Source organism: Elephas maximus, chromosome 22 (genome assembly GCF_024166365.1).
Source record: "Elephas maximus indicus isolate mEleMax1 chromosome 22, mEleMax1 primary haplotype, whole genome shotgun sequence".
Classification (NCBI taxonomy): Eukaryota; Metazoa; Chordata; class Mammalia; order Proboscidea; family Elephantidae; genus Elephas; species Elephas maximus.
Genome location: NC_064840.1, coordinates 31,671,287 through 31,691,136, shown reverse-complemented (window position 1 = coordinate 31,691,136; position 19,850 = coordinate 31,671,287). Strand labels below are relative to the sequence as shown.

The following is a 19,850-nucleotide window of genomic DNA, read 5'->3' as shown; positions in this document are numbered from 1 at the left end:
ATTTATCCATGACACCAAGTGTGGTCCAATACACAAGCTTTCACTCTGTGGTGAATGAGGAGCTGTGAGAGGTAAGGAAGAAATCCGGGGAATGGAGCCCACCCTCTGCAAGTGTTTGATCTCCATGGGGAAATGGGACATGGTGATTCAAGGCTAGGAAATGATACAATGTGGTGTGAGGGGCTGGAGAAGAGGCCCAGGAAGGCTTCCTGGAGGAGGTGCTGGCTTGAGCACAATCTTGAGAGATGGATGTATATTTCGATGGGCCAATGAGGTGAGGGGAGGGCATTCTTGGCAGGGGCATAACGTGCAAAATTTTGGAGGCAGGAGAAATCATGGCGTGTTCCGGGTGCAGTGTGGAAACTGACTTAACGTCCTCATGTGTGATGTGGCTCTGACAGGAGATTGGCGGCATCAGCAAACCAGAGCTCAAATCCCACCTTTGCCTCTTTCTGGTCAAGTGATTAAAGGCAAGCCCCATCACCTCCTTGAGCCTCAGTGTTCTTGTCTGTAAAAGGGGTCCAACCTGGAAGGGTTGTTGTGGAGATTAGACAACAGGGTAATATTAACCTAAGGTTTGCCTCAGGTCTAAGAGAGGGTAAGTGGTGAGGCTGGGCTTTGAATTCACGTCTTTTCCTAAAGAGGTTAATCACCATGTTCAGGATCACACAGGCCATGTCTGAATCTCTGCTCTGCCACTTTCTAACTGTAAAGCAGACACTGCACCTCTCTGAGCCTCAGTTTCCTCACCTGTTAAATGGAGTTCACAATGATCCCGGCCTCAAAGCTGTGTTATCAGGCTGAATTACGATAAAGCAACTAGTATGTTGGGGCATTCAGAGGTGCCTAGTCAGGGCTTCCCATCATCCCCTCTGCCTGTAGGCACTAAAGATGCACTTAGAGAGAATGGTTCTGCCCGCACCCACCTCCTGCTATTATGGGAGCGGTGGCAGAGGGAATTTATGGGAGCGGTGGCAGAGGGAATAGGCCATGGAAATGTGTCTGTTCACCAACGCCTTGCTCAGTGGCCCGAATGGCAGCAGAGAATTGGGGTGTTGAGTGGGGCTGGGCCTGGCTTCGGCCCCTCAGCCCAGCCTTGGACGCCCGCCCAGAGTGCACAGGCCCAGGAGCTCTCATTGTCAGGGGATCTGTTTTCTCACCAAGGCATCAGAAAGCGTTTGACTACCTTCCTGTGTCTCTCTTCTCTTCTGCCCAGAGAGCTTTGGTTCTTGGTCTTGGGGGAAAGAAAAGTATCTCAGAAAAACAAAATGCTGATTGTTAAAAACTCAAACCGTACAAACCCATTGCCATCAAGTCTATTCTGACTCATGGTGACCCCATGTGTTACAGAGTAGAACTGCTCCGTAGGGTTTTTTTTTTTTTTTTGGTTGTAATCTTGATGGGCTCCTAGAATTGACTTGACAGCAGTGGGTTTTTGGTTTTAATCTTTGTGGAAGCAGATTCCCAGGCCTTTCTTCCACAGTACTACTGGATGGGTTTGACTCATTAACCCCTAGGTTAGCAGTTGAGTGCAAACCATTTGTGCCATCCGGGGTCCTTCAGACCTTACTAGGGCATATAAAATTAAAGGTAAGTATCTCCCTTCCCTTCCCAATCCCCCATACTCAGCCACTGTTACAGTTTTTGATGTCCTTTGGGACTTGCCTACACTTCACAGTGATTCATGAATTATATACATTTCTAACCTTCACATTTTTCTCTTTACAAAAGTAGTGAATGCTGTGTAAGAATTTAAAATATTACGGAAACATGGCTTAGAAAGAATATCTCCCCAAAGACCCACCCCACAGTGATCAGTGCATAAATGGGGCACACCCTTCCAGACCCTTTTTTCTTTCTGTATATGTGTTTAGACCAGCAGTTCTCAACTAGGGGTGATTTTGCCCTCCAGGGGACATTTGACAGTGCCTGGAGACGTTTTTGTTTGTCACACCTTGAAGGGAGGGTGCTTCTGGATTCAAGTGGGTAGAGGCCAGGGATACTGCCCAACGTCCTGCAGTGCACGGGACAGGCACCCTACGACTGAGAATTTTCTGGCTGCACATACGAGTCATGCCAAGATTGAGCAACCCTTGTCTAGACACAGATACGGAAAAGCAAACAGTTGCTGTTGACTTGACTCATGGCAACTGCATGTGTGTCAGAGTAGAACTGTGCTCCACAGGGTTTTCAATGGCTGATTTTTCAGCGGTGCCTCGGGGTGGACTCGAACTACCAACCTTTCAGTTAGCAGCTGAGTGCTGTTTATGCCACTCAGGGACTCCAGGGGTCACATATGGCACCAAAACAAACAAACAAAAAGAACATGAGGCAAGGGATCAGGGACCCAGCCTTGCTCTTCACCAGTGCTGTGTGTTCTTAAGCAGGTCCCTTCCCTCTCTGGGCCTTCCTTTCCTTGTCTGTGTGGAGAATGTGAGGCAGGTCAAATCCACATTCTGGAGTCTCGTATTCACTGACCTGTGAATGCATTCCCTATATAGACAAAGTGGGAAAAATGACAGGATTCAGACCGGCGTATGTAGTATGATTCCATTCATGTTTATTTTCTCTATGTCTGCATGTGCGTGTGTGTGTGTGTTTGGTGGTGGGAAAGTAAATGGGTCTCCACGTATGACCAGTGGCAGCAATGAAGCTGGCTACTAACAGTTATGGAAGGAGCACTAGTGGTAACAACGGTTAGGGGCCCAGCTGCTAACCTAACCACGCAGTGTCTGCGGGGAAAAAAGACCTGGCAATTTCAGAAAGATTACAGCCTAGAAAACCCTACTGGCCAGTTCTACTCTGTCACGTGGGGTCGCTATGAATCTGAGCCAACTGGACTGCACCTAACAACATTTACGGAGGGCTGCCAAGTGCGAGGCAGGGCAGGGCTGAGACTAAAACAAGGCAAGCCTGGCGCCCAGGGCTCGTGCCGTCTGCCCCCTGGTGGTGGACCGTGGCATGCACTTCGGGTGCTCTTCCTCGCTCGTTTTCCCGTCAATTCTAGAAGCTGGGTACAGCTGTTATTGTTCTTTTCCTAGGTGGTCGAGGTTCAGAAAGGTTAAGGCACGTAGGAGTTAACTGAGGCCACGTAGGAGTTAACTCTTGGAGTGTAGTGACACGTTCTTCCTGTAACCGGAACACTCCCCTCCTCCACCCAGTAAAGTTCTTTTCTTGTGTTTGGACCTTCAGGTGCTGCTGCAGGACCTGGGGACGGGAGATGGCCTCCAGGTCGATGAGCAGCCGCTCCGGCAGGTGTCCCCCACCGCCTACGGACCCCGGAGAAGCCACAGCTTCTGCAGGGACAAGAGGAGCGGGCCCTTCGTGGTGAGTGACAGCAGCGTGGCTGAGTGGGACCTGCAGGCGGTGCTGGTCCTCAGACACCGCTGGGTGGTCCGGGATATGGCCGTGGCGAGTCGCGGTGGCTGGGCCAGGAGTGGAGGACCGGCACGTGGCTGGCTGGCTGGGTGGCTGGCTGGAAATCTGGTGTTGTCTCACCGGCTGTGCTGTGGTTCACGACGTGGAGGGTGTACGGTGGCTCTGCCAGGGGGCCTTCCCTCTTCACATGTTTCCAGCCCTACATAGGGAAGTAACACCAGCTGCCTGGCACAGAGAGATTAAGAGAACAGGCGCTGGGATCTGAAAGTCCAGGGTTCGAATCCCAGCACTGCCTCCTCTCAGCATCTCTGAGATTTTGAACAAATTATTTAAGCTTTAGTTTCTTTGTCTGGAAAACGTGATGTGATCTCTGTTTCTTTAATGATGTTTCGAGGAGGGAGTGAGATTATGTGTGTGGCCCAGTACATAGCATTGTGTTTGATACATTATAGTTGTGGTAATGATGAGAAATAGTGGAAAGCTGGTGTTTGGGGCCAGACCACCTGGTTCAAATCCTAGCTGTGACCTTGGATCGGCTTCTGGCCTCAGTTTCCTTGTCTGTAAAATGGCCACAATAATAGTATCTACTTTACAGGGCTGATGTAGGGCTTGGATGAGATAGTGCATGAAGTGCTTAGAACCATCTTGGGCGCACATCAAACACTTAGTGTTATTGTTATCATTATTTTATTATTACTGTCCTTATTTTCAAGTATCCATTTGGCTATTACTTAGCTGTGTCTCCTTGGGCCAGCACTTCTCCTTTCTCAGTCTGTTTGCCTACTTGTGGAAGGAGGTGGGTACATGGTGCAGCATTACTGTGGGGAAGCTGCCTCCTCTGTGGGCCTCAGTTTACCCAGGTGGGTTCCAGGGCCTGAGCACCTCTGATTTTCTGTGATTTTTTTTTTTTTAATTCGAGTTCTGTGATATTTGGAGAGTTGCAATAGTATAAACAGTTTGCACTTGTCTACTAACCTAAAGGTTGACAGTTTGAACCCACCTGGCAGTGACACAGAAGAAAGGCCTGGCGATCTGTTTCTATAAAGATTACAGCCAAGAAAACCCTATGGAGAGGTTCTACACTGTACCACATGGAGTTGCCATGAGTCAGAATCAACTTGACAGCAAAGGGTTTGGTTTGGATTTTGGTTTAGGCTTACTATTGAAGTCCCTCTGGTGTCCCAGGTCCTGTTTGAGGGCTTCCAAGACAAAGTGCTTCTTTAATGAGGTGACACTAGTGTTCCACTCATGAGGCCCTTTTTGACTGCATAGCTCCATGCATGTCAGTGACATTTGTGCTTGAGTTTGCATCTTGGAGACATAGGATCCAGCTTTCATCTGTCCAGCCCTTCTAGCTTGTTGGTCATGAATAGGAAACTTCACTTCCTTGAACCTCAGTTTCTTCCTCTGTAAAAAGAGTTTGAAGAAGGTCTTTGGGGCAGAGTGCTTGCTGGAACCTGATAAGAGAACAGCTATGGTGAGAGAGCCCGGCTTCACGACTGGGGCGACAGAGCTGGGGAAGGAACCCAGACCTCAGTGGGATTTCTGCTGACCAGCCCCAGAAGGTTCCTCAAGTGTCCAGATCTCAGCCACAGACCCACACACATTTGAAACCCATCTGCTTTGTTGTTGTTGTTTTTTAAATGTTCTCTTCCACTGATTTCTTTCTTAAGCTTTTCTCTGTTCACTCTTAGGTGGCACTGACTCAGCTTGTCTAATTGCACTTTTTATCTGATTGAACTTTTGTGTGTGTGTGTGAAGACAAAGGTCATGAGGAGAAAAGCATTTAAAACTCGACTTTTTATAGTCTCTGCTTGCTGGCATCCTCCCTCGTTGCCCAGTTTCTCCTCTTTCACACTCTGTCATTGAGGAGCCTTTGTCCTTAGAGTATTCCGGTGGATCACCTTGGCTGTCTCTTCTGGCCCCCAAGGTCCATGCCCCACTGCTGCCTGCTTAATTTCCACACCTCCAGAGGTAGGCTGGGTTAGGGGACATAGCCCCAACCTGATGGGGCCTCAGATCTTATTTCCCTGCTTTCAGGACTCATGCCTGCAATTCTAGGGAGCAGCCACCAGGAGTCAGTGTTGTTCAGTTCCCTTTCTGGTTGCTCCAACAGCCTGACTGGGAGGGACCTTAGCGTTGGACTTTAGATGCTGAAAAAAGTGGGCTCACATCCCAGCTCTGCCACTGTGTGACCTTGGGAAAGTGGCTTGATGGACCTTATTGGGTCTCAGTTTTTTCTTCTGTGAAAGGGGGATGGCCCTACCTGGTCTCAGGAGTATTTTTGTGAGCAGTAAATGAGATCACTCAGCACAGGTTAAAGTCTCAGTTAATACCTTGGCTGCAGCTACAGTTTTTCCTTCTTTCTCCCCCTACTCTTTTTTTTTTTTTATCCTCTCCTTCTCTTCTACCTTTCCTTCCCTTCCACCTTCTCCTGCCCTCCTCCCATTTCTCCCTGCTCCCTTTTTCCTACCTAGCCCAACTCTCTTTGTAAATGGGGAAACTGAGGCCCAGAGAGAGGGCCTGACTTAGGCAAGGTGACCAGCCAGGAGGGAGCTATGGTTCTGACCCCTTGGCCCTGCTGGTTGTTCCTACTCCTCAGGAAGTTGGTCAGATTTGCACTGAGTACCTCATGAGGCAGCTAAAGGGGTGACTGAAATACTCTGATAAACATCTGCTGTTATTCCCACCATTGCTTTTATCAGTGCCTTTGTGCTGTTAGGAAACCCTGGTGGTGTAGTGGTTAAGTGCCACAGCTGCTAACCAAAAGGTTGGCAGTTCAAGTCCATCAGGCACTCATTGAAACCCTATGGTGCAGTTTTACCCCATTCTGTAGAGTCACTACGAGTCGGATTTGACTTGACAGCAATGGGTTTTTTGTGTGTGTGTATGCTGTTAGTTTCTAATTTAGGCTCAGCTCCAGTTTTTGAGCCCATGTCTAAGGCCTTATCAACTCCCACCCTGCCCCCATGGTAGAAAGTATGAGTCCCATTATGCAGACTATGAAACTGAGGCTCAGAGGGATTAAACCACTTGCCCAAGGCCACACAGCTAGCAAGTGAGGGAGCTGGGAAGGAACCTGGGCTTGTCTCCCTTCTGGGCTAGTCCTATTAATTATTGTTTGCTATCAGCTTTTTCCTCTAAGTTCTCTGAAAGAGCAATTGATGGGACACCCTGCCATGGGAGGGTGCATTGGGCTGGCTGCCAGTTCCCGCCAGCCCTCTCTCCCTGTGGGCCTGCCACGTTCTGTGTGTTCCCTGCAGGAGGAAACAGGACACCCCTGCATCCTGTGGCTGCATCCTGGGGCTGAGAACAGGATATTTGTTCAGCCCAGGGTTGGCCACCAGCTGTTCTGCCTCAGCAGTCCTCTGAAGGGTGCCTGGGATCTGCTGGGGCTGATGCCCTGCTGATTTGCATAGCCCCACCCACACCTGGCTGAACCACAGCCTGGGCAAAGCCCAAGCATGGGTCAGGCAGGCATGGCCCTACCTCTCTCCGGAGGCCTTGAGCAAGTGAGGGGGTTTACCACTAGTTTCTCTTTTCTTCTCCTCTGTAAAATGGGGAACGACAATAATACCAATATCTGTCACAGTGCTTACTGTGTGACATAACCCAGACCCAGTGCTGTCAAGTTGATTCCGACTCATAGCGACTCTATAGGACAGAGTAGAACTGCCCCATAGAGTTTCCAAGGAGCACCTGGAAGATTCGAACTGCTGACCCTTTGGTTAGCAGCCGTAACACTTAATCACTACGCCACCAGGGTTTCCCTGTGTGACATAGGTACTGTTATTACCCCCATTTTACAGATGAGGAAACCGAGGCTCAGAGCTGTGAAGTATCTCTTCCAAGGTCTGAGTCTGGAGTCCGTGCTCTTAACCATCACCTGAACTTGTCAACACTGGTAGGAGGATGGAGTGGGAACAATATGATGCTTAGGAAGCATTTCGTACAATACCCAGCACAGAACACGTGCTTGATAAATATTGCTGTTAATTGCTGTCAAGTCAGTCCTCTATGCACAGTGACCCCACACACAATGGAACGAAACACTGCGTGGTCCTGAACCATCCCCTTGATTGGTCATGGACTGGACCATTGTGATCCGTAGGGTTTTTCATTGGCTAATTTTTAGAAGCAGATAACCAGGCCTTTCTCCTTAGTCTGTTTTAATCTGGAAGCTCTGCTAAAACTTGTTCAACATCATAGCAACATGCAAGCCTCCATGGACAGACAGGTGGTGGCTGCACATGAGGAGCACTGGCAGGGAATCGAACCTGGGTCTCCCACGTGGAAGGCAAGAATCCTACCACTGAACCTCCAGTGCCTCTGATAATTATTAGCTGCTCTTACTGTGCTAGTAATTATTATATGCTATCATTTTTTTCCCCAAGTTCCCTTAAAGAGCTATTTATGGGACAGGAAAGTGTCCTCAGCCTTAGAAATTACCCCACCCACTTATTCTGCAGTTGAGGAGAAACCAAGGCCTGGAGAGGGGAAGTATCTTGCTCAAGGTCCCACATTAGCTGGAGGCCAATCTGGGACTGGAGCGCAGCCTCTCTGATGCCCTGGCCAGTGCTCATTGTCTCCCATCTCCCTTGTTCCTTTCAGGGGTGCCCTTGGGGCCTCTGGTCCTCCTGATAGCTCCAGGTCCTGTGCTGAGCCTCCTCTCTCCTCCTCCTTGGGTGGCTGCACCCTCTTTTCCTCATAAATCGAGCCTTTGTTCTGCACTGCCACAGGGATCATAAAACATGGTGACTCAGGTGTGAACTGTGACCTGGGTCCCATTTCACCCCAAAGGTCCCTCCCATGACCCTGAAGGTACAGGATCACCAGATGTGGGATTCCTTTGTAGGCGGGCAGACCTCTGGTAACCTCAGGAATTTTCTGTCAAATCCCCAAACCTGTCGGTCGGCATTTGTTTGATCATTCAGTCGTGTGGTCATCCCTCTGCAGACCTGCTATGTGCGAGGCCTTGAATATGGGAGCCCTGGAGTTTCCCTCCCTCAGCCTCCCAGAGTCCACAGGCCAGGAGGCCTGAAGACAGCCTGGAGGATCTAGTTAGGCAAAGGCAGGATGAGAGGGGGTACATTCTGGGAGGAGGAATAGCATGTGCTAGAGTATGGAGGGGGAGCAATGCAAGAGGTATATTTGGGGGACAGTAGATAGACCTGTTTGGCTGGGGTGGAGTGTTGAGGGGCTTCAGTCTTTGAATTTATGTATTACCTATGCATGTGCTAATTATTTGTCTATGTGTGCCAGGTGCTGTGCTGGGCACTGGGGCTCTCTTCCCCTATTGTATTACTGGCATAAATCAGAAGATAGGTTAACAATTCCAGTGGGTTTGAACAGCTAGTGTTTATTGAGCATTTACTATGTGCCAGGCATATGTCATGTGCTTTGCACGTGTTCTCTTATGTAATCCACCCAAGTGTCAAAGGCTCCCCAGAGGAGGGAGTATGTGGGGAGATCTCACCAGAAAGGGGGTACTTGTTTAAAGTCTTGATGGATGAAGAGGTGTTTGTCAGATGGGTGTGGTCTGGAGAGAAGTGGCTTGTTCTGGGGGAGGGAACAGCTTGTGCAGAGGCTTAAAAGTGTGAAACTGTGTTCCATAAAATGGACGAAACCAGCAATCCCAGGGAGGGTCTAGAGTGTCTTTTAAACTTTGCGGTGATACATTGTTCCTGGAGACCCCTCACTCCAACACCAGTTGCCATAGAGTTGACACTGGCTCATGGCGACCTCATCCTCATGTGTGTCAGAGTAGAACTGTGTTCCACAGGGTTTTCAATGACTGATTTTTTAGAAGTAGATTACCAGGGTTTCTTTCAAGGCTTCGCTGGGTAGACACAAACTTCCAACCTTTCAGTTAGCTGCTGGGTATGTTAACTATTTGCACCACCCAGGGCATTAGGTACCTCAGTGTGGGTTTTAATGTTGAGTTCAGCCCTACCCCTATTCAGCTCTACCCGTATCTGTTGCTGATGAATTTGTGGTCCTTGTTTTCCAGGGGTGGTGCCACCTCCTGGCAGCTCTGTTGGCATCATGCCGCCATCTTTGTATGCAAGGCTTGCCCAGGAAGTCCCTTAACGACTTGAGTGGGAAATGAGAGAAAACAAAACAAAAACATTTGGATTCAAATGACGAGAACAGTAGTTCTTGTGAATGTGATCAACTTGAGATAACAGGGAACTCATGAGGTGGCCCCCCAAGGGACACAACCTTGGTCCTGGTTACAAATTCTCTTTGAATTTCAGTTGGTTGACTGGGTGTTCAAGTAGGAAAGCAAAGATCAAAACGTAAGACCGTATATGAATTCCTAGAAATAAATCATCAAATATTGTATTTAAAAAATAAGTTGTGATTACAGATTGTCAGGTCCTGTGGTCTTTTATTTGCCCAGGATCTGGGCTCTCCTCCCCTAATGTATTACAGGCATTCTCAATTCCCACATTCAATGCTGGGCATATGTCCACCTCACAATGAACTGAGTGTGTACTAGGACTATGGCTCACGTGGCTTCGCTGAAAGGAGCTAATTGGCCTCACCACTGCAAGATATCTGAGGTGGGCAGCTGCTGGCTTGGTTCAGCATTCCTGAGAGTCTTTTGAGCTTTCCTTCGGGCTTCATGCTTCATGGTCCCAAGATGACTGCCACTTCTCCAGGCATTACGCTTACCTTTAGGCAAGAAGAGGTGAGAAGCCAGAAGGGCTGTGTCGGCTGCCCTTTTCATCCAGAAAGCAAAAGCTTCCCCTAAGCACCCTCTAGGAGATGTCCATTTACATACCATGGGCTAGAACTGGTCAAGGAGCCTTGGTGTGGCATATACGGTTAAGCACTTGGCTGCTAACCAAAACGTTGGCAGCTCAAACCCACCCAGAGGCTCCGCAGGAAAAAGATCTTGATGATCTGCTTCCTTTTGGTTAGCAGCTGAGTGCTTAGCCACTCACCACCAAGGTTCCTTCCATAAACATTACAGCCAAGAAAACCCTATGGTTCATTTCAACTCTCTCACGTGGGGTTGCTATGAGTCAGAATCGACTTAATGACACCCAGCAACAAGAGAACTGGATCATATGGCTAACCCCTAGCTGCAAGAGAGTCTGGGAAAGCTGGCCAAGTTGAATGGCCATTGGCCATTTACCTAGCATTGTTTACCACACAGTATGAAAGAAAATAGGGACTGTTGGCTGCTTGACAAAGAAGCCTTGGGTCTCCAAACCAGGATCTAGGCCAAAAGAGAAAAGGTGCCAAGCATCTGTGCAATATTACGTGAGATGCTTTCTGGCCTCTGGGCTGCAAGGATGGGAAGACATAATTCCAATCATCAAAGGCTCTAGGTCTGCTGGGGAGCAGGGCATGGAGAAGCCAGGAAGGTTGAGGTGGAACACACAGATAGGGCGGGAGCTGGTTTAGAAGCCAGGGTGATACTCTCTGCCTGGGTGAGTCAGGATGATGAGGGTGACTATAGAGCTTAGTGCAGAGATATAGGGCAGCACCCTAGGCTCTTAGGAAGACCAGGAGTCCTCTGACACATGCTAATTCTATTTGTCAATTGCTTATTGTCTTTCATTGCTGGGTTGTAAAAGGGCTGGAGAAGAATTAAACAATTTAGATTGCTGATTAAAGTTTCTTTTCTGGATTAAAACCAGACAGACCAGAAAGCTTTTGTTTCCTAGGTCTTAAATTCAAGCTTTGAGTTGGCAATATTGAAGAATTCTATGGACAAAATATTAAATGATTTAGGAAGCATCAAAAGAAGATGGAAAGAACACACAGAGGCACTATACCAAAAAGAATTGATCGACGTTCAACCATTTCAGGAGGTAGCATATGATCAAGAACTGATGTATGGAGGGAAGAAGTCCAAGCTGCACTGAAGGCCTTGGTGAAAAACAAGGCTCCAGGAATTGACGGAATATCAACTGAGATATTTCAACAAATGGATGATGCAGCCCTGGAAGCGCACACTCGTCTGTGCCAAGAAATTTGGAAGACAGCTGCCTGGCCAACCTACTGGAAGAGATCCATATTTGTGCCCATTCCAAAGAAAGGTGATCCAACAGAATGTGGAAATTATTGAACGATGTCATTAATATCATACACAAGTAAAATTTTTTCTGAAGATAATTCAAAAATGGTTGCAGCAGCACATGGGCAGTAAGCTGCCAGAAATTCAAGCCGGATTCAGAAGAGGACATGGACCGAGGAATATCATTGCTGATGTCAGATGAATCTTGGCTTAAAGCAGAGAATACCAGAAAGATGTTTACCTGGGTTTTATTGACTATGCAAAGGCATTCGACAGTGTGGGTCACAACAAATTATGGGTAACATTGCAAAGAATGGGAATTGCAGAACACTTAATTGTGCTCATGCAGAACCTGTATGTAGACTAAGAGGCAGTCATTCGAACAGGAAAAGGGAATATTGCATGGTTTAAAATAAGGAAAGGTGTGCGTCAGGGTTGTATGCTTTTATCATACTTATTCAGTCTGTATGCTGAGCAACTAATAAACTGGACTATACGAAGAACATGGCATCAGGTTGGAATAAGACTAATTAACCTGTGACCTGCGATATGCGGATGACACAACGTTGCTTGCTGAAAGTGAATAGAACTTGAAGCACTTACTGATGAATATCAAAGACCACAGCCTTCAGTGTGGATTACACCTCAATATAGAGAAAACAAAATCCTCACAACTGGACCAATAAGCAACATCATAATAAATGGAGAAAGTATTGAAGTTCTCAAGGATTTCACTTTACTTGAATCCACAATCAATGCCCACGGTAACAGCAGTCAAGAAATCGAAGGACATATTGCATTGGGCAAGTCTCCTACAAAAGACCTCTTTAATGTGTTAAAAAATTACAATATCACTTTGAGGACTAACGTGTGCCTGACCCAAGCCATGGCATTTTCAATCATCACATAGTCACGCAAACGCTGGTCAATGAATAAGGAAGACTGAAGAAGAATTGGTGCATTTGAATTACGGTGTTGGTGAAGAATATTGAATATACCCTAGACTGCCAGAAGAATGAACAAATCTGTCTTGGAAGAAGTACAATGAGAATGCTCCTTATAAGGGAGGATGGTGAGACTTCATCTTATGTACTTTGGACATGTTATCAGGAGGGACCAGTCCTTGGAGAAGGCTATCATGCTTGGTAGAGTAGAGGGTCAGTGAAAAAGAGGAAGACTCTCACTGAGATGGAGTGACACAGTGGCTGTAACAATGGGCTCAAACACAGCAATGATTGTGATGATGGTGCAGGACCGGACAGTGTTTTGTTCTCTTGTACATAGGGTCACTGTGAGTCAGAACTGACTTGATGGCACCTAACAACAACAACAAATGCAAAGGAGCAGTTGTGTCTGAGATGCATTGGAGGGTATTTTGTATTCATCAATTTACCCATCCACCCATTTACTCACCCATGCACCCACCCATCCACCTATGCATCCACCCATCCATACATCCATCTGCCTTACACTCACCCACCCATGGCACCCATCCACCCACCCATCCATCCATCCACCTATCCATCCATACACCCATCCCCCCATTCATCCATCCATCTATCCATCTATCCATCCATCCATCCATCCATCCACCCATCCAACCATCCATCCGTCCATCCATTCATCCATCCATCTACCCGTCCATCCATCAATCCTCTACCCAGTTATTAATGTACACAAAGCTCTAAATATATACAGATGAACAGTTAGTTTCTGTCCTTAAATTGCTCACAGCCACAGACCATTTACAAATACGTAATCCAGGGTGATAAGTGCTAGCCATTCTTTCATTTATTCACTCATTCATTCATTCAGCAGATATATATTGAGCACTACTGTGTGCCATGCACTAATATTGCCCCTTTGGTTACAGCAGTGAACAAGGCTTACATAGTTCCTGTGCTCCTGGAGACCTTACTCTAGCGTGGGGGCATAGTCATAATACAACTCAAAAAAGAGAGACTTTCAGATGGTACCAAGTGCTGTGAAGAAAATAAGTTGGGGTATTGGGGTCAAGAATGACTGGGTACAGTGTGGTTGGGGCAGTTCATATTAGATGGTCAGGTAGGGCTTCTCTGATGAGTTGACATTTGAGCTGAGACCTGAAGGATAAGAAACCATCCATGTAAAGAATCAGAGGGAAAGCATCAGGCAGAGGGAACAGCAAATGCAAAGGTCCTGGGGCTTGATGTGTTTAATAATAATAAACATTATTATTATTAAACATTATTATTTTTTAACATATTTTATTTTTGTTGTTTTGAGAATATACATAGCAGGAATTCAATTTTTACATACACAATTCAGTGACATTGGTTACATTCTTTGAATTGTGCAACCATTCTCACCCTCCTTTTCCAAGTTATTCCTTCCCCATTAGCATAAACTCACTGTCTTCTAAGTTTCCTATCTAATCTTTTGAGTTGCTATTGTCAATTTGATCCCATATACCAAAAAAGCTGTTGCTGTCGAGTCAATCCCAACTCATAGCCATCCTATAGGACAGGGTAGAGCTGCCCCATAGGGTTTCCAAGGACTGGCTGGTGGATTTGAACTACTGGCCTTTTGGTTAGCAGCCAAGCTCTTAACCACTGTGCCACCTTGATCCCATATAGATAGATCTTAAAAGAGCACAATGCTCAAGGCAGACCTTCTCTACTAGGTAAGCTAAACTATTGTTTGGTTTTAAGAATACTTCAGAGGATCTGGCTTAAGGTTTAAAACTTGGCTCAGGGCAGTAGTTTCAGGGGTTCATCCATCCTCCATGGCTCCAGAAAGTCTGGATTTCATGTGAATTGGAAATTCCGTTCTGCATTTTCCCCCTTGTAATCATGCTACAGTATGGTTGGAGCTTGAAGACATTATGCTGAGTGAAATAAGTCAATCACAAAAGGACAAATATTGTATGACCTCACTTACTTAAAAAGAAGACACCAAAGTTTATTAGTGGTTGTTGGGGACAGGAGGAAGGGGAGAAGCGAGGATTATTGGTTATGGAGCACTGAGTTTCGGTTTACAGTGATGGAAAAATTGCATCGACTAAGGGTAGGATTACACAGCCGGTTAATGTAATTGTTGCCAATAAGCTGTACACCAGTAAAAAGTTGAACTGGCAAAAGTTGTTTGACATATTTATAACAATGACCAAAAAAAAAAAAAGAGTAGCTGCTAAGGCTGCTTATGTACAACCAAACACCTCATGGGATTTGGTTCCTTGGTTTGGAGGTTTAGGATCATGGTTTCATGGGACATCTCAGTTAATCGGCCTAATAACATGTTTAGTGCTTCTGTTCTGCCTCCTAGTTCATTACATAGTGCTTGGGGTTTGAAAAGCTTGCAAGCAGCCATCCAAGGTACAACAATTGGTCTCTGTTCACCTGGAGCAACAGAGGAAGAAGGAGTGTCAGGAGCAGGAACAGGAAATGGAATGTGTGGCTCATGGCCTCCATGAACAACTGCCTCCTTTGCCGTGAGATCAGAAGAGCTGGATGGTGCCCAGCTACCATTACTGAACATTTTGAACACATTATTATTGTTATTACATTACTTTATGAATTATCATAATGTTATTATTATCATAAGCACGTCATTGAGGCAGGGGTGGAGAGAGTGAGGAATGAGGGCATTGGCAGGGGTCGGACCACACCAGGCCTTGCTGGCCACACACAATAAGGAGGTTGGTTTTGGATAAGCACAGGCTGCTGCGGTGAGCACAGGGGAGGAATCTAGAACAACGTCAGAGTTGGGCCCAGTGGAAGAAGGAATTTGCCAGCAGGATGGGAATCCAATGTAGGGAATGGCATGTGCCTACATAGGCATGGGAGAGCATGGGGTTTTCCAGGAGCTGGTGGGGCCACATATCATCAGAGGTGCAGTTTTGAGCACGCCCCCTAGTGGACATCAGAGGTGTGGTTTGAGCCCTCTAGTGGACATTGCGGAGAGAGCTGGAAGCCGGGAGACCAGTGAGGAGGCTGTCTCAGCATCTGGGCAAGACTATTAAAAAACAGCTTCTAAAATTGACGCATAATATGCATACAGGAAAGAGCATGTATTCTAAGCCAGGTGACCTGGCCGAATCCTAACGTTGGCTTACCAGCTGTGTGACCTCGAGTGAATTGTTAACATCTCTGAGGCTGTTTCCCATCTGTAAAATGGCATCATCATAGAATCCACTTGATAGAGATGCCGTGAAGTTATATGAGTTAACGTACACAAGGCATTATTGTTAGCTGCCATCAAGTTGTCTCTGACCCATGGCAACCCCATGCATGACGGAATTAGACCATTGTGATCCGTTGGGTTTTTGTTGGCTGATTTTTTTGTAAGGATATTGCCAGGCCTTTCTTCCTAGTCTTTGTCTGGAAGCTCCATTTAAACCTGTTCAGCATCATAGCAATCCACAAGCCCCCACTGACAGTCGGGTGGTAAATGCACATGAGATGCATTGGCTGGGAATCGAACTTGGATCTTCCAAAGGAAGGCAAGAATTCTACCACTGAACTACCTGACACCTAGTAGGTGTTTTACAAGAATTTGCTGTTAATAAACTAAAAAAACACATTGCTGTCGAGTCGATTCCAACTCATAGCAACCCTATAGGACTGAAGAGAACTGCCCCATAGCATTTGCAAGGCTATAATGTTTACAAAGGAACCCTGGTGGCATAAAGATTGAGAGCTCAGCTACTAAACAAAAGGTTGGCAATTCAGATCTAGCAGCTGCTCCTTGGAAATCCTCTGGGCAGCTCTACTCTGTCCTATAGGGTCGCTATTAGTCAAAATTGACTTGATGGCAATGGGTTTTTTTTTTTAATCTTTACAGAAGCAGAGTGTCACATTTTTCTCCCATGGAGTGGCTTGTGGGTTTGAACTGTCAACCTTTTGGTTAGCAGCTGAGCACTTAATCATTCTGCCACCAGGGCTCCTTTGCCTTTATTACTATGGCTATGTATTCTACGGGGCAGACAGTGCGTTAAACACTATATAAACATTATCCCATTTAATCCTCCTAAACCCTAAAGAGATGATATTAATTGTCCCCATGTGAAGATGAGGATATTGAGACCTGGAGCCCCTTTGAGACTTGCTGACCCCATTTCCTGGCTCCTGTGCCTGGCCTGTTCCATCCCTGACCTCACTAGACCTGAAGTGGTTTGGAAGATGCCCATTTTAGAGGTGTTGAACCTGAGGCCCAGACTGAGGTGGTGCCTGGCCCAAGGACACACCCGAGGAAAGTGCAATGACTGGATTAGATCCAGGCCTATGGACTCAGACTTTCCAGAGTTCCAGTTGGGGGAGGGAGAGGGGAAGAGGGCGTCTCCTCGCATTCTTGGTGGAAGAAGGATGGCTTCATGCCGGGCTGGATTCGGTTTCAGGAGTGTGGCCCGGAGCTTTTAGGGCTGTACGGACTCCCCGGGACGGAGGCTGTGGAGAGCCCCTAGCTGGGTGCCGACCTGTCCCAGAGGAGTCTGTCATAGATACTGGCGGTGGCTCCTTACAAAGCAGCTCTCCTGGGGCCTGGCGGCCAACCCGGCACGTCCGCGCCCCCTCCTGGAGCTGTGCGGGATCGCTCTGGGGTGTCTGCTTGCAGCAGGGAGGAAATCCTCCGCCCTTGTCACGTGTTAACCCATTGAATCCTCACAACGCATTTCACGGTGCATGGTCTCTTGTGTGTGGCTTCCTTCTAGCTGCGTATTGTTTGTGAGATCTACCCGTGCTATTGCATGTAGCAGTAGTTTGTACTTTTGAATTGCTCTATGTATTTTGTTATAGGAATATACTACAGTGTATTTATCCATTCGGTTATTGCTGGACATTTGGATTGTTTCCAGTTTGGGGCTATGACTGCTAATGCTGCCGTCCTTGAACGTGTTTTTTGGTGGCCATCAGTACTCACACCTGCTGGGTGTACAGTCAGGAGTGGAAGTGCTAAGTGGTAGGGAATCTATGTTTAGCCTTAGTAGATTCTGCCAGGTATTTCTCCCTTAAAAGAAATCAAGTAAGGTCATACCTCTCGACCCCTACTATTCCCACTGAACCCTAAACCAAAAAAAAACAAACCTGTCACTGTCGAGTCAATTCCGACTCATAGGGATCCTCTAGGACTGAGTAGAACTGCCCTATAGTTTCCAAGGAGTACCTGGTGGGTTCGAACTGCTGACCTTTTAGTTAGCAGCTGTAGCACTTAACCACTATGCCATCAGGGTTTGCCGCTAACCCCTAGACAACCACTAATCTACATTTTGTCTCTATGGATTTGCCTATTTTGGACATTTCATATGATGAGATCATACACTATTTGTCCTTTCGTGATGGGTTTCTTTCACTGAGCGTATTTTCAGGGTTCATCCACGTTGTAGCTTGTATCAGTTTTTCATTCTTTGTATGGCTAAATAACATTCCATTGTATGGATATAGAAGTCCTGGGGGCGCAGTGGTTAAGAGCACGGCTGCTAACCAAGAGGTCAGCAGTTTGAATCCATCAGCTGCTCCCTGGAAACCTTATAGGGCAGTTCTACTCTGTTCTATAGGGTCACTATGAGTCAGAATCGACTCGACAGCAACGGCTTTGGTTTTTGTGGGTATGAATATATCACATTTTGTTTATCCATTCATCCATGGGCGGATCATCCAATAGGCAAGGTAAGCATGGTGCATACCTTGCTTACCAGATCATCCGTAGTGAACAATTTCACATTTTTTCACTACGTGAAATCTTCTTCTAGATGTGGCTGGCATTTGTCTCTCTCCCAACCTGATAGTAACTTCCTATAGGATCAAAGCCTCTTCAAATTTACAGCCCCTGACAGTAAGTGAGATAAACACGGGATGTGGTGAAAAACATGTGAAATTATTCACTGCAGATTAGTAAGTAAACGCAAGTAAGCCCGTGCTTACCTTGTTTACTGGGTAGTCTGCCCCTGTTGATGGACATTTGAGTTTTTATCATGGACATTTGAGTTTCTGTTTTTTGGCTGTCATGTGTAACCCCATAATCTTTCTAATTCCATTCCACTGCTTTAATTTCTTTACGATTCTACCCTCTATCTGAAATTATTATTTATTTACCTGCTGATTCTTTGCCTGCTTTCCCCTCCCCCAAACCAGAATTGCAGGATTGTGGGGTTCTTGACTCTCCCATTCACCTCAGTGTTGCCCGTCCTCAGAATAATGTGTGATGTAGCATTGATGCTCAGTAAATGCTTGCTGACTGAGTGAGTGAGCCAGCAGCTGAGTCTGGGAGACATATATGGGCACAGTTAACTAGCCCGACAGAGAAGGGAGTGGTTAGCTCTCCCTCAACTTGGTTGTGGAAAGCCAGAAAGGTACCATTTAAGCCGAACCTTGACGGGTGAGTATAAGTTGACCAGGTAGAGAGTCAGGAAGGGCGGCCAGGCAGGAGGACCAGCCTGAGTAATGGCCAGGAGGCTTGACAGCGTATTTTGCCACGGTGATTTGTTGTCCTTGCCAGAGAGTTCCTGGAAGGGAAGCCCCTCAGGGCGCTGGTCCTGTCTTCTCATCACTGGGGAAATGGAGAATTTAGTGGAAGCGGTAGAGTTCTGAGGACAGAGTCTAGCTCCAAACCACCTGCAGAAAGCTCCAGAGCTGCAGATGGTTCCTGAGGGCTAGGCTTCGGACAGACCCACCTGGTCCCCTCAGGGTTTTTGAACCCAGATTTGCAGGCGCTTTCCCTGGAGATTCTGCAGGAGGAGCTGCTCCAGAGGGGTGGGTTTAGTGATAAATGGGGAGGGAGTGGGCGCTGCTGCACTGCAGCCCATCCTCGCCTGGAGTGGCTGCATTACCCAGTTTTTCGAGCAAAACCAACGGTGTTGATTTAATGTGAAACCTCACGATTCTTATATGTCGGAGATATAGATACATATGTATATATTTTTACTTTAGACACTAGTGAGGGCAGGTGCCTTCAATTAACACACCAAGCATTGGGGTTCTTGTCTTGCACATATTATCTCACTGGGTCCTTGCCGCAGCTCTGGGAGGTCCATGGGAAAACTGAGGCTCAGGGAAGTGAAGTGATTTGGTCTGGACTTGCACAGCAGGCAGGTGCCAGAGGGAGGACTCATTCGACAGCTGTCAGACTTTTCCGGAAGCTTCCACATTCCCCTGGTGTTGGAAATGACTGAAGTGCCTTCCAGGGGTTTTCTGACTCCAGTGTCCCCATCTTTCCTGGCATCTGCCTTCTAGACTGAAGGAAAAAAACTCATTGCCGTCGAGTCAATTCTGACTCATAGCGACCCTATAGGACAGAGCAGAACTGCCCCATAGAGTTTCCAAGGAGCTCCTGGTGGATTCGAACTGCCAGCCTTTTGGTTAGCAGTCATAGCTCTTAACCACTGCACCACCAGGTTTCCTCCAGACTAAAGAAGGCGCCGGTTTTCTTGGGCAGTGTTCAGAAGTGACCGCCAGAGGGCAGGATAGAG

At 47.0% G+C, this 19,850-nt stretch overlaps 1 protein-coding gene across 7 annotated transcripts in view; it reads left to right on the top strand.

Moving 5' to 3' along the window:
- The window catches only part of KIAA1671 (KIAA1671 ortholog), a 239,253-nt gene that overhangs the window by 80,983 nt on the left and 138,420 nt on the right, over positions 1-19,850 (top strand). For all 7 annotated transcript variants that reach the window (XM_049866975.1, XM_049866973.1, XM_049866974.1 and 4 more), the window contains exon 5: positions 3,193-3,327. In XM_049866975.1, the coding sequence (XP_049722932.1) occupies positions 3,193-3,327 (135 nt within the window). The remainder of the gene's footprint in view (positions 1-3,192; positions 3,328-19,850) is intronic.